This window comes from Phyllostomus hastatus, unplaced genomic scaffold (assembly GCF_019186645.2).
Source record: "Phyllostomus hastatus isolate PE091 unplaced genomic scaffold, TTU_PhHast_1.1 phas_contig_150, whole genome shotgun sequence".
NCBI lineage: Eukaryota > Metazoa > Chordata > Mammalia > Chiroptera > Phyllostomidae > Phyllostomus > Phyllostomus hastatus.
The window spans coordinates 17,499,712-17,512,408 of NW_025333611.1; the positions used below are offsets into that span (position 1 = coordinate 17,499,712).

At 36.1% G+C, this 12,697-nt stretch overlaps 1 protein-coding gene across 2 annotated transcripts in view; it reads left to right on the forward strand.

Annotated features, from left to right (window-relative positions):
- FAM114A2 (family with sequence similarity 114 member A2) overlaps nucleotides 1–12,697 on the forward strand; it is a 29,126-nt gene that overhangs the window by 2,102 nt on the left and 14,327 nt on the right. For both annotated transcript variants that reach the window (XM_045829597.1, XM_045829591.1), the window contains exons 2-8: nucleotides 1,489–1,733; nucleotides 2,068–2,167; nucleotides 2,558–2,650; nucleotides 8,462–8,553; nucleotides 9,705–9,839; nucleotides 10,585–10,743; nucleotides 11,340–11,463. In XM_045829597.1, the coding sequence (XP_045685553.1) occupies nucleotides 1,503–1,733; nucleotides 2,068–2,167; nucleotides 2,558–2,650; nucleotides 8,462–8,553; nucleotides 9,705–9,839; nucleotides 10,585–10,743; nucleotides 11,340–11,463 (934 nt within the window). In that variant the 5' untranslated portion in view covers nucleotides 1,489–1,502. The remainder of the gene's footprint in view (nucleotides 1–1,488; nucleotides 1,734–2,067; nucleotides 2,168–2,557; nucleotides 2,651–8,461; nucleotides 8,554–9,704; nucleotides 9,840–10,584; nucleotides 10,744–11,339; nucleotides 11,464–12,697) is intronic.

Sequence of the window (12,697 nt, forward strand, 5' to 3'; positions counted from 1 at the left end):
GTATATAGTAGTACAAAATCTGTGCTTATACACACGTAAGGTCTCATTGTGTGTGTATGTATGTGTGTGTGTATGTATGAGATACATTTATTTCGTCTCTGGTGATAATTTGGGTGTCCTGCAAACTAGCATCTGCTCTTTATAAAAATACCGATAGTATCTTAGCTTTAATTGCCAAAGAGCCATACTTCTGAAAAGAATTTAATTGGTTAACATTGCTTTTCAGTTGCTGGTCTGATGTAAATCATATCTGTTGGAATGATTAATGACTAAAAACATTTTTAAAAATGTCAGTATAAAAGGAAAAATTGATAAATTGGACCTCATTGAAATGAAAACATTTTGCTTTGTGAAAGACCCTCTAAAGAGGATGAAAAGATAAGCTACAAACTGGGATGAAATATTTGCAAACCACATATCTGACAAAAGACTTGAATGTAGAATATAAATGGAGCTCTCAGAACTCCAGGGTAAAAGATAAAATCCAATTAGAAAATGAGCAAAAGATACAAATAGGTATTTCACAGATGGCAAACGAGCACATGAAAAGATGTTTGGTACCGCTAGCAACTAGAGAAATGCAACTTAAAGCCACACTGAGATATCATTACACACTTATCAGAATGGCTCAAGTAAAAAATAATACCACCAAATGTTGGTAAGAGTGTAAAGAAACTTGATTACTAATACATTGCTGGTGAGAATGCTGTTTCAGAAAAGAGTATGGCAATTTCTTAAAAAATTGAATAAGTACCAGTGATGGTGCTCTTGGTCATTTGTTCTGGAGAAATGAAAGCTTATGTTTTCATAAAAAGTTGTCCATGAATGTTCATAGCTGTTTTATTTGTAGTAGTCCCAAACTGGAAACAGCTCTGATATTCTTCAACAGTTAAATGGTGAAACAAACTAAGATACAACCATACAAAGGAATACTACTACTCAGCAATAAAAAGGAGAAGCTGTTAACACAACAACTTCGATGGATCTTGAGGGTCTTAATGCTAAGTGAAAAAAGTTGATCTCAAAGGTTACATACTCTATGACTGCATTTATATAACATCTTGAAATGACAAAATTATAGAGATTGTGAACAGACTAGTGGTTATCATAAGATAGGAGGAGAATGAGATATAGCTATAAAAGAATAACCCAAGGGATCCCTGTGATTGAACGTTTCTGTATCCTGACTGGTGATGATCACAGAAATATATATATGATAAATTTTTGTAGAACTAATTACACATGCACAAAATGACTGTTGAAATCTGAGTAAGGTTGGCAGATTATCAGTATCTTGGTTGTGATATTACACTATAATTATACAAATTGTTACCATTGGGGGAAACTGAGTGAAGGGTATGTCAGATTTCTTTGTTATTTCTTAAACTTGCATGTAAGTCTGTGATAATCTCAAAATAAAAATTTAAAAAATAACTTACACAAAAAAGCCTATATAATTAGTTTTTTCTTGGGCCTTTATTTTACCAGGTGATGATCTAATCATGTCGGATAAAGATGATATTGAGACTCCAGTGATAACTGAAGCAGTCCCCAGCCTTGAAGATGGGAACTCTGAGCCGGCCAAGAATTCTGAGTCTGTTGACCAAAGTATCAAGCATGAGAGTAAACCAGAACCTGTAGTTTCTACTAGGAAGAGACCAGAGTCCAAACCTCCTAGTGACCTTGACACTTCAGAAGTTCTTCCTGTTCAAGCACCACAGGCTGCAGGCAAAGTAGAGTATCTGTTAAAAATTGAGATTAAAAAATGATAGGGTTAAAAATAATTTGTAATCAATGTCAATTTAGGATTGTACCTATTTTTTCCTTTTATAACCATAAAATAATATTTTCAGTTTCATAAATGAGTAATTGTCTTTGCTCTGTGGTGCTTACATGCAGGTTACATATATCTGTCAGTTTAACAATACATTTCTTGAGCCAAATAATATGTGTTTGTTTGCCCATACTTTTGGCCAATAATTAGATGCTTTGTCTGTAGACTCTTATTTTCCTCTAATTTTTAAATTTTCTTTTGCCTTTTGTTTTTCTGGCTACTGGGAAAAATAGGAGACTGTTTCCAAAGATGTACCCCAGACTGGATGGGGCTACTGGGGCAGCTGGGGCAAGTCCTTGCTTTCCTCAGCCTCCGCTACAGTAGCCACAGTGGGTAAGGTTGTCAGTTATCTTATTAATTTTTATGTGTATTTTGCTATAGATCTGTGTTAAAAGTGATTTTATTAATTTCTCTTTTATGTTTACTTTATCATTTGAGGACGCATTAGTAATGAGTATTACAGCCACTAGAATTTGCAGCATTTTCTCCTTACAAGGTTGATGTGTAGGACTTGTTAATATAAAACTATTCTTTGGTGACAATGAATTATTTTTTTTTCTTTTGGTAAGGATACATTTCCCAAAATTATGTAAGATCAAAATAACATGTTCCTGTGGCTGTAATGAAATTAAAAATCTATGGGTTTGACTTTCAGTTTGTTCAGATTTGGTGACTAATAGCAAGTAATATTGGAATATAAAATGTTGTCATTTTTCTTGTTAGGACAAGGTATTACAAATGTCATTGAGAAGGCAGAAATTTCCCTTGGAATCCCTACTCCCAGTGAAATTTCAAATGAGGCCCAATATGCAACAGGTCAGTATATAGAAACATGAAGACCTAGAATTATGTATCAAAATGGAAAGGTTGACCTCATTTTTTAGTAGAAAATTATTGAGTGTCTGATATTCAAGGCATGATAGGACTGGTGAGAAAGGGCAGTTGGAATCTTTGGCTGATAGAAGTCTGTGTCATTTCACCACTCATGTATCACTTCACTTTCTTCATCTGTGAAATGGGATGATATTATATATTTCAAAGGATTTTTATAAACTTTAAATAAATAAGGCCATGAGTGTAGAATGTAAAAATTGCCCATTATATTGCTTGCCACAATTAGAGTTTAGTAAGAGTTTGCTGAATTTGAAACTATCATGGTACGAAAAAATATTTTAATGTGTTAATTTTGGGGGTGTATTTTTGTGCTTGGACTTTTATGAAGATGAAATTTAATTCTGGAGGCCTGCCTTAGTCAAGTAGAAACCTCTTAAGCCTAAAGGACAGAGTTATAACCAAGGATCAAGAAGACCTTGCATCACAAAATGGAAGGCTTTTTCAGGGTCTGAGTTTGCTTTCTTCATACCTCAGGGGCTTTATTATCTCCCATTCTTGCTTTCTCTGCTCATCTGTATCATTTTTTTTTCTAATCACTGACTTTCTCTGCTTGTTGTCTCCTGCTCCAGCTTTATATTGAGTCCTAATATAAGTACCCATCAGGTACTGTTTGGTATTAGTTATTTCTATCTTTAAATTCCCAGGAGAGAGAATTATATCAACCTAAAGTTGGATCACGTGCCCTTACAAGGTCAACTCTGGTTACAAGACAAGATCACATTACATAACATGACCGTAAAGGACTACATGAATGAGTTGGTAACACTGTTCTTACTCATATCTGCATCACACTACTTTGGCTGCGGGGAATAGAATATGTGACCAAAAGTCAGTTTATTTTTCTCATGAGAACTTCAGAAATAGGCTGTTCCAGGTTAGTGGCTCATTGATGGCAGAGTTCTGCATTGGCTTCTCTGCAATTTTCCTTGTCTCTTTATGGTTACCAGATAATACTGCAGCTCCAAGTATAGTGTTCTAATACAGCTGTGCTCAAAGTCAGGAAGTTAGTGGATGCCATTTATCCTTCCTTTGAAGAGGAAAAGCTTTCCCAGCAGCCCCCAGCATATTTCTCAGATTTCAGTGGCTCTAACAGGATCTTGTGTTTTTGTTTTTTTTTTTAAAGATTTATTTATTTATTTTTAGAAAGGGAAGGGAGGGAGAAAGAGAGAGAGAGAGAGAGAAACATCAATGTGCAGTTGCTGGGGGCCATGGCCTGCAACCTAGGCATGTGCTCTGGCTGGGAATCGAACCTGCGATACTTTGGTTCACAGCCCACGCTCAATCCACTGAGCTACGCCAGCCAGGGCTAGGATCTTGTGTTTTTGCTGTAGCAGTAAGAGGTGCTGGGAGAGTGAGTTTTGGTCATAATAATAAATCTCCATATCAGGAGGTAGGCTTAGCAGTCAAGGAAAAGGGGATTAGAAATGGCTTTGAATAGATAACAGCAATATCTTCCACAACACCTAAAAGTGTACCACACAAGCCATGTTTTAAGAAGGGCATTGAAAAATTGGAGTGAAAAAAAAACAAAACAAAACTGGAGTGAATCCTGAAAAGAGTGAGCAGATAGAACTACTGTCTTACAAGAGAAAGTTGAAGGCATCATGGAAATCGAATCTGGAAATCTGGGAAAGGGAGATTGGGAGAATAGGTTGGCTCTTTTCATGTGTCTGAAGACTATTCTGGAGAAGAGGTTTATTTGTGGCTCATAAAAAGAGAACTATTATTATGGAAAGTTACATGTACTTAGATTTTAGTTTAATAATGAGTTTTTTTATTTTATTTATTTATTTTCAGAGAGAGGGGTAGGGAGAAAGAGAGGGAGAGAAACATCAATGTGTGGTTTCCTCTTACAGGCCCCCTACAGCCAACTCAGGCACGTGCCCTGACTGGGAATTGAACCAACAACCCTTTGGTTCACAGGCCAGCACTCAACTCACTGAGCCACACCAGCCAGGGCTAATAATGAGTTTTTTAAAGAGTTAAAAGATTATAAAGAGAACTAAAGTTCCCGAGGAGGGGGTTTAATTCCTCTGCTAATGGTGTTGTAGCTGGGAGGTCTCTTTTCAGAACTTTAAAGGTAAACCAGAGGCCACCAGTGGAAATCATTCAGTCATCTTTTAGGGATGGGGTGGGAGTGGAGTGTTTGATCCAAAGACTATGGTTGAATATACCTGATAATGTCAGGAAAGACGAGTAATCAAGGAAATAAGACATAAGTGATGTAACCTGGGATTCACACTATTTGTTGAGAGTTTACGCTTCCAGTGTCCTATCTTTATTCTTTTATGCTTTTTAACCCCACAGTCCTTTGCCATTTCTAAAACTGTCAGAATATGAGAAATGAATGCACTAGTAGGTTAAGGAATAAAGCATGTTTTATGCTTGCATTTGCATCAAATGCTCATTTCCCTTCCTAGTGTAATTAAGCATTACCTTTAGGCATCAAAACTATTGTAGGAAGATTATTTTTCTGAACTCAATTCATCCCACTAATTCATTCAACAAAAATTTATTGAGTGTCTACTTGTGTGAGGCACTATTGTAAGTGCTGTGGAGATATCAGTGAACAAACCAAACAAGGTTCTATACTTCAGTGGTAAAATGAAATGAAAAAATATAGAGAGGTTTTTCATTTTGGATCTAATGGATGAACCCATTGTTGAAAGAACTAACCAGCACACAAATCAAATAAAGCCAGATGTGGCTGAGGTTCAAGGAAAGGACTGGAAACTTGGAGCAATTAACCTAACGTTTTCATGAAGGAAAATATTTGGGTTGGATCTTGAGAATGGGTATGGTTTTGACAGATGGAGAAGCTGTGGTGCAGGGAGTTTGAGGTTAAGGGAACAGCATGTATGAAAAATAAAAAAGTGAGAGGGCATGAGGGTATCTGGGAAAGAGAGAAACCCAGGATTTGTGTAGGGATGGAGGAGAGACAAGCCTGAAAAGTGGGTTACATGTCCTAGGGATTTTTGTTTATCAAGAAAATCACTTTTAAAAAACTTTGAAAATAGCAATGCTCATTATAGAAAAACTTAGTAAAAAAAAAAGGAAGTTACAAGCAGCTAAGTGGAAAAATCAGATTCTATCCAGAAATAACATTTGGTGTACATATCATTCCAAAATTTTTTGTGAATGTGAGTAAGCACATTTAGAAAACTGTAATTGTACCTACTTTTAAAAAAGACCTGCCTTTTAAAAAACCCATCATGTTCTGTGTCAGTAACATGCCAACATCATTTTTAATAGCTGCAGGGAATTCCATTTATGTAGGTGTATTTTGAATATATAATTAATCATTTCTGAAGCATTATGCACAATGTTAATATTCTTATACTTACGTCTTTTTGCAATTAGTTTTTAATAGAAAATTCTAAACCTGGAATTGCTAAGTAATGGGGTACTCTCAGATAAAATTTAGATGCAATTTGCCAGATTACTGTCTAAATAACATTTTTGAAGAGGAAAAAGGGAAAGCTTTCCCCTCATTTATACTCCATGCATATTTAAGAATGTGGAGAGGAGCTGTGTATATTTATCCACATAATTACCATTTCTGTTGACCATTCTTTTGTTCACCAGCTGATTCCATTTTCCTTCAGCTTTAAGAATTTCCTTTACATTTCTTATTGGTGCAGATTTGCTGACAGTGAGTTCTCAAAGATTTTGTTTGAAAAAATTCTTAAGATATTTATTTATTTATTTATTTATTTATAGAAAGGGGGAAGGGAGGGCGAAAGAGAGGAAGAGAAACATTGATGTGAGAGAGAAACACTGATTGGTTTCCTCTCGCATGCACCCCAGTGAGGGGCCGAACCCATAAACCAGCCATGTTCCCTGACTCAGAATCGAACTGGCAACCTTTTGCTTTGCTGAATGATGCTTAGCCATCTGAGCCACACTGCTCGGAGCTGTTTGAAAATGTTTTTGTTTCCATTTTTAAGGATTTTTTTTTGTTTGTTTATCCTTCCATTTTTAAGGATAGAATTCCAGGATGACATTTTCTCCCCCTTTTATCACTTTAAAAGTGGCATCTAATTGGGTCTGGCTTACATTCTTTCTGTTGGGAACTGGCTGCTTCTACAATTTCTTTTTATCACTGCTCCTCAGCAGTTTTGATTCTAATTTTTTGGGGGGTGTTTATTCTGCTGTAGATTCATCAGACTTCGTGGATTTATGAGATATAATCAGATTTGGAAATGTTTGGCCATTGCTCATGTAACTTTTCTGTTCCCAGGTTTTTCCTGCTAGTGTTCCAGGCACACATTTCTTAGATAGTGATTATCCCACAAGTTCAAGTTCACTGCTATTTTCTTTTGCTGTGTCTAATGCTGTTAAGTCCATTCAATGACTTTTTAGCTTCAGATACTGTATTTTCAACTCTAGAAATTCTATTTGTTTCTTTTTTATGTCTTCTACTTCTCACTTCCTTATGTACATATTTTAGTATCCTTGTCTGCTAATTCTATCATCTGTTATTTTTTATTAATTTTTTTAATTTGAGGGCCTGTATTGTGTTTTTTTTCTAATACACGTATACATACGATAAAGTTTAATTTATAAATTAGGCACAGCTTATCTCTGTTATTTGAGTCTGTTTCTATTGACCATTTATTTAACTGGATGCTGGACATCACAAATATTACGTTGTTGAGTAGATTTTGTTGTCTTTTAAAGGGTGTGAATTTTGTTTGGCAGGCAGTTAAGAGATTTGTAGCTTACACTGATCCTTTTAAGACTTATTTTTAAGTTTCTTTAGGGTGAATCTGAAGCAGCCATTACTCTTAAGTGCTAGTTTAGCCCTACCACTAAAGCCTCTGGTCTGTCTGAAGTCTCTACCTAATTCCAAGGTGTCAAACTAGGCCTCTCTAGTTTAACAGTGGTTGGTCAGAAGTCAGATGTCATGTAACCTGGCATGAGCTTTGGGCGTTGTTTAGTTTATAGCTCCATGGTAGTTTTTGTCTAGTATCCTGGAGTCTCCCAGTGCTATTTAGCTTAGTATTTAGCCTAAGACTCAAGAACACTCTTGCATAGGTTCCTGGAACCCCTTACCTCTCCATACTCTGACTTGCAAATTCCAGGTGCTTCGGCCTTCCTAGGATAAAACTTAAAATAGACTAGATTTGAAAAAGCCATGTTTACTGAGCTGTAATTTACAGACAGTAAAGTTCACTCTTCTTAAGTATGTGGTTTTACATGTTTTGACATACATCCAGTCCTGTTTACACTGTAGTCACAGTCCAATGTGATTATACAGATAGTATTTTCTATATATAGGCAATCAAGATACAAGAATGTAAAAAAAAGATGCAAGAATGTTTTCATTCAAAAGTTCCCTCATGCGTCCACCTACTCTCAGTTCTTGACAATCACTGATCTCAGCTTGCTGACTCTCTAGTTTACTTTGTTCAGAAGATCATGTAAATAGAACCACACAGCATAAACCTGTTGTGATATATACATGCCAATTTTAAAATAAAAAGGTAAATAGCTATCTATATATCTCTCAGTTATTTGTTCAAAAGACTGGATTTTATTTCTGAAATGAAAATGAAAAGAGCTATTTTACCTTTATTTTAAAACAAGTAAATAGTTTAATAAAACAAAAAAGGCTAATACCTTGTATGTGGGAAGTAGGGTCTAGTTTTTAAAAAATCCACATAGGTGCTAACAAAACAAAAGTATTTATGAGCCATCTCTTTATGTCTGCATATCTCCTTCCTCCTGTAGGGGAGACAAATGCCAAAGAGAATGAAAACTCCTCCCCAGTGACTGGACCATTTGGTGTATTCTCGACCATCTCGACTGCTGTTCAGAGCACAGTGAGTGTAAAATGCAAGGTGTTCCTCTCCCTTCCATGATCGCACCGGGTTTCTGTCCCTCCTTCCTTGAAAAGCCGGGGGACTAATTACTCTTATGGCATTCCAAATCACTGAAGATCAGTTACTTTGATCTTAGGGATAGAGTGAGAACTACTTGAAAACTTTCTTTAAAGGAGGGAGCAGGAGGTGAAATGTAACAGAGAGGCAGTGTACATCATGTTTTATGGACTAGGGGTTCTTACTTTGGTGGCCATAGAAAACTGCTTTAAGAAAATATTTTCCTCATAACTGCATCTTTTAGGCAAAGGGGAAATATTATATTTATGATGGATACTTGTAAAACTATACATGACTAGACACATTTTTTAAAGGGTAATATAAACATCTTTCCTATATGAGGGTAGATAGCTAGTACTTTCAAATTTTAACTTTTTATTGAAGTGTAACACATTTACAGACGAGTGACATCCTACGTGTTCAGTTTGACTTCTCATAATGTGAACACATTCAGGCTAACGAGCAGCGTGGTGGTATGTCAGATGGCCCCTAGGCTGTTTCCCCATCATCTGTGCCTTCCTCTCTTGCCTATCAAGATAGCCATCGTCCTGACTTCTGCCATCATAGATTAATTTTGCCTGCTTTTAAACTGTACATAAATGGAATCATACAGAATGTATGCTGTTGTATCTGGCTTCTTTCACTCAACATTATGTTTATATGATTTATCCATGGTGAAGTTTGTGTGACGTATCTATATTCTTTGCTGTGTTCCATTGGGTGACTGTGTGATATTTATTCATTCTGCAGTTGGTGAGTATTGGGGTAATTTCTAGTTTTTAGCTTTTTTACAAAAAGGCTGCTGTGAGCATTCTTGTATGTCTTTTGATGAGCCTCTGTATAAACATCTACTGAATATGTAACCATGTGTGGAGTTGCTGGGTCGCAGGACATTCATAGGTTCAGCTGTAGTAGATGATAACAGTTTTCCAAAGTGGTTATACCAAGTTATATTCTCACAAGCAGTGTATGATTGTTTCAATTGCTTTATATTCTTGTCTGTACTTGGTATTGTAAGCCATTATTTTATATAGTCAAAACACATAGGTGTCTTTTTTCAGTATTATTGTAATGAGATTGCATGTGTTTCCTAGGGAAAGACCGTTATCAGTGGGGGTTTGGATGCCTTAGAATTCATTGGGAAAAAGACAATGGATGTAATAGCAGAAGGAGATCCTGGATTTAAAAGAACCAAGGATCTAATGAACCGGAATTGTACACTATCTCAGGTACTGTCTTTACCTGTTTGCTTCCTCTTTCTGTTTTTCTTAAAATTATTTATTTTTAGAGAGGGGACGAGAGGGAGGAGGAGAAGGAGAGAAGCATCAGTGTATGGTTGCTTCTCACAGACCCCCTACTGGAGACCTGGCCCACAACCCAGACATTTGCGATGTCTGGGATTTGAACTGGTGAGCCTTTGGTTCACAGGCTGGCACTCAATTCACTGAACCACACCAGCTGGGGCCCTGTTTCTATTTTGATCTGTATTTTTGCCTGTTGTAACTTGGGATGCTGTTAGCATTTCCTTTAGGGAAATTTTTAATAATTTTTTAATTAAGGCTTGTGTGGGGGGGGGTGGTGGGATAGGAGAGGTGGGAGTGCTCTAAAGGTTAGAAAACTCCCTTGTTCTTTTTTTTCCTCTGCTTTCCTTCTGACAGGAGCCTCCTGTCAGTGCAGTGTAAGATGCCAAATCCTTTCAGAGTTGTTTATTAGATTAATATTTAAACTACTTTCAGAGAAACACCTGGTTCCTTGGGTTTATTTACTCTGTCTGGAATCAAATTATGTGTGATCATTTTTTCCCTGCGGCTCCTAAGCCTAGCAGATTTGAATCACAATGCCAGGAATGAAAGGGTAGTAGTAGGTTTACACTGTTACTCATCTCAGCTTTGCGTCCCTCGTCCCTCGACTCTCAAAACTCACCCTTGAGCTCTCGTTACTTGTTTCAGGGTAATGCCTCTCTCTCTTTTTCAGATTTTACGAGAGGCGAAGGAGATAGAAGAGCAGTTGACCACCAATGAGGTTACTATGGAAACGGACAAGAAAACTCATTATGGGCTACTCTTTGATGAATTTCAAGGCCTTTCACATCTAGAAGCTCTGGAGATGCTTTCTCGAGAAAGTGAAGTAAAGGTGATTCTAAACCAAAAATTTCAACTGGAATAGTCTTTAATAGTTTCTTTTCTTTTTGTACAGTTAGAAGATGAAATTTCAGATGGAGCCTTGAGACTCTGAGAATACTGTGCTGAAACAAACTAGAAACTAATGCTTGAACTAATTGCTAGGAACAGAATGAGTCAAGTGTTATTTCTCTAAATTTAAACAAAAAAGGGAAAAATTAACAAAGAAGTCTTAATAGCACATTTGTTATTTTTTCTTGACTTTGGTCTTTTTTTTTTTTTAAGTTTTTTTGGCTTAAGCTGCCAATTTGGATATAGTTCACTGTTAGCTTTTAATTAATTCAAGACTTTTATTTCCCCCCTAATTTCTAAGCCATTGTTAAGCACTAATAATTTGCAGACATTTCTACCTTATATTATTTTTGGAAGCACAAATTCTACCTTTCTGTAATGACCAGCTTGTATTGAGGTTCTTAAGGAATAGATTGTGTTGGCTAGTGAGCTCATAATTTGATTTTAATTTGATCTATAGCCTCTTCTTCATTTGAGAATGTTTTTCTTCTTCTTTTATATTCCCACAACTTACTATTTTATGTTATATTGATTCAGGTGAAATCTATTCTTAATTCTCTAAGTGGAGAAGAATTAGAGACTCTAAAACTTGAATTGGATCAACTGAAAGAAGCATTTTCCCTAGAAGAGTTCTCTGAGGAAGAGGAGGAAGAGAAAAAAGGTAATAGGAAAAGCCAGCATGTGAGTGGGAAGATGTATGTAGTGTGTTTAAATGCACTGTATTGCCTTTAAAATAAATTACTTTCTCTCTGACTACACTAGCCTGATTTTACTTTTTTCATTTAGTATTTCCATGCACATTCTCTGCAGCCTTGCCCCCGACTAGACATTGTTGTGAGCAGCTGGCAGTGTGTGTGTGTCTCCCTATGACAGCCCTCTACCCCCAGACTCGGTAGCTTCTCCACAGAACAACATATTGTAGCAGACTGAATGTATCAAAGATTTAAAGACCTGTCTGTAAATTAAACATTAAAGAGTTTTGCAAAGATTTAAAACATGGCATTTGTATCACTGAAATTTTCCTTTTTTTTTGAAAATATAATATTCTTAAAAAGTATGTTAATTATTTTTAAAAGTATATTTGTGTTAATGAGTAGTGGGTTTATTGTTATTTTAATGAATTAATAAATACTTCAAGCATTTTAGTTTGAAATTTTAAAGTGATACATGTTGATTTGATATATAATATACATTAAAAAAGAGTCTTTGGGGTTCTGAGAAAGTTTTAAGAGTGTAAAGGGGTCCGGAGACCAAAAGGTTTCAGATCTGCTAGGTTAAATTCTCATAAACTGCTATACTTTTAGAAATGCCTCTAATTGTTTTTTAAAAATTGTGCATTGTTATTTCCTTCTGTGCATTTACCTGCCCATTTTAAAATTCTCTTCACTATCATTGAGCTTGCTTCTGATTCTCTTCTCTAAACCTCATTTTCTATTTCTAATCTGTAACGAATGGAAAACCAGATAACTCCTTTTATTTAAATCGTGTGTTAGAAGCAGAGTGCTGTGGGTGATAATCGTAGGATCTTTCTTGTGAGAGAAGGAAGTAAAGCTGAATGTGTGGATTCTGGACTCAGATGGATTTTTCTTTTTGTTCCCATTTGTGTTCTGCCCTGTGTTCTAAGAAGTCAGACTGGTTGGTTACATAACATTTTGCTAAATGACATCTTAACTCTACGGCAAGAATCCTGATAAGAAGTGGTTTTTGAAAGTAAACTTTTGAAACTGTCTTGAGGTATTGAGAAGACAATACCTCAAGCATGGGGGATGAAAGCTGGGCTTAGGCCTGGGTTCAAAATCCAGATCTACCATTTACTAAGCCATGTAACATTGAGAAGTTACTTAACACTGAGTTTCTGTTAACTTCAACCATAAGAAGAGGATGCTAATTCCTCT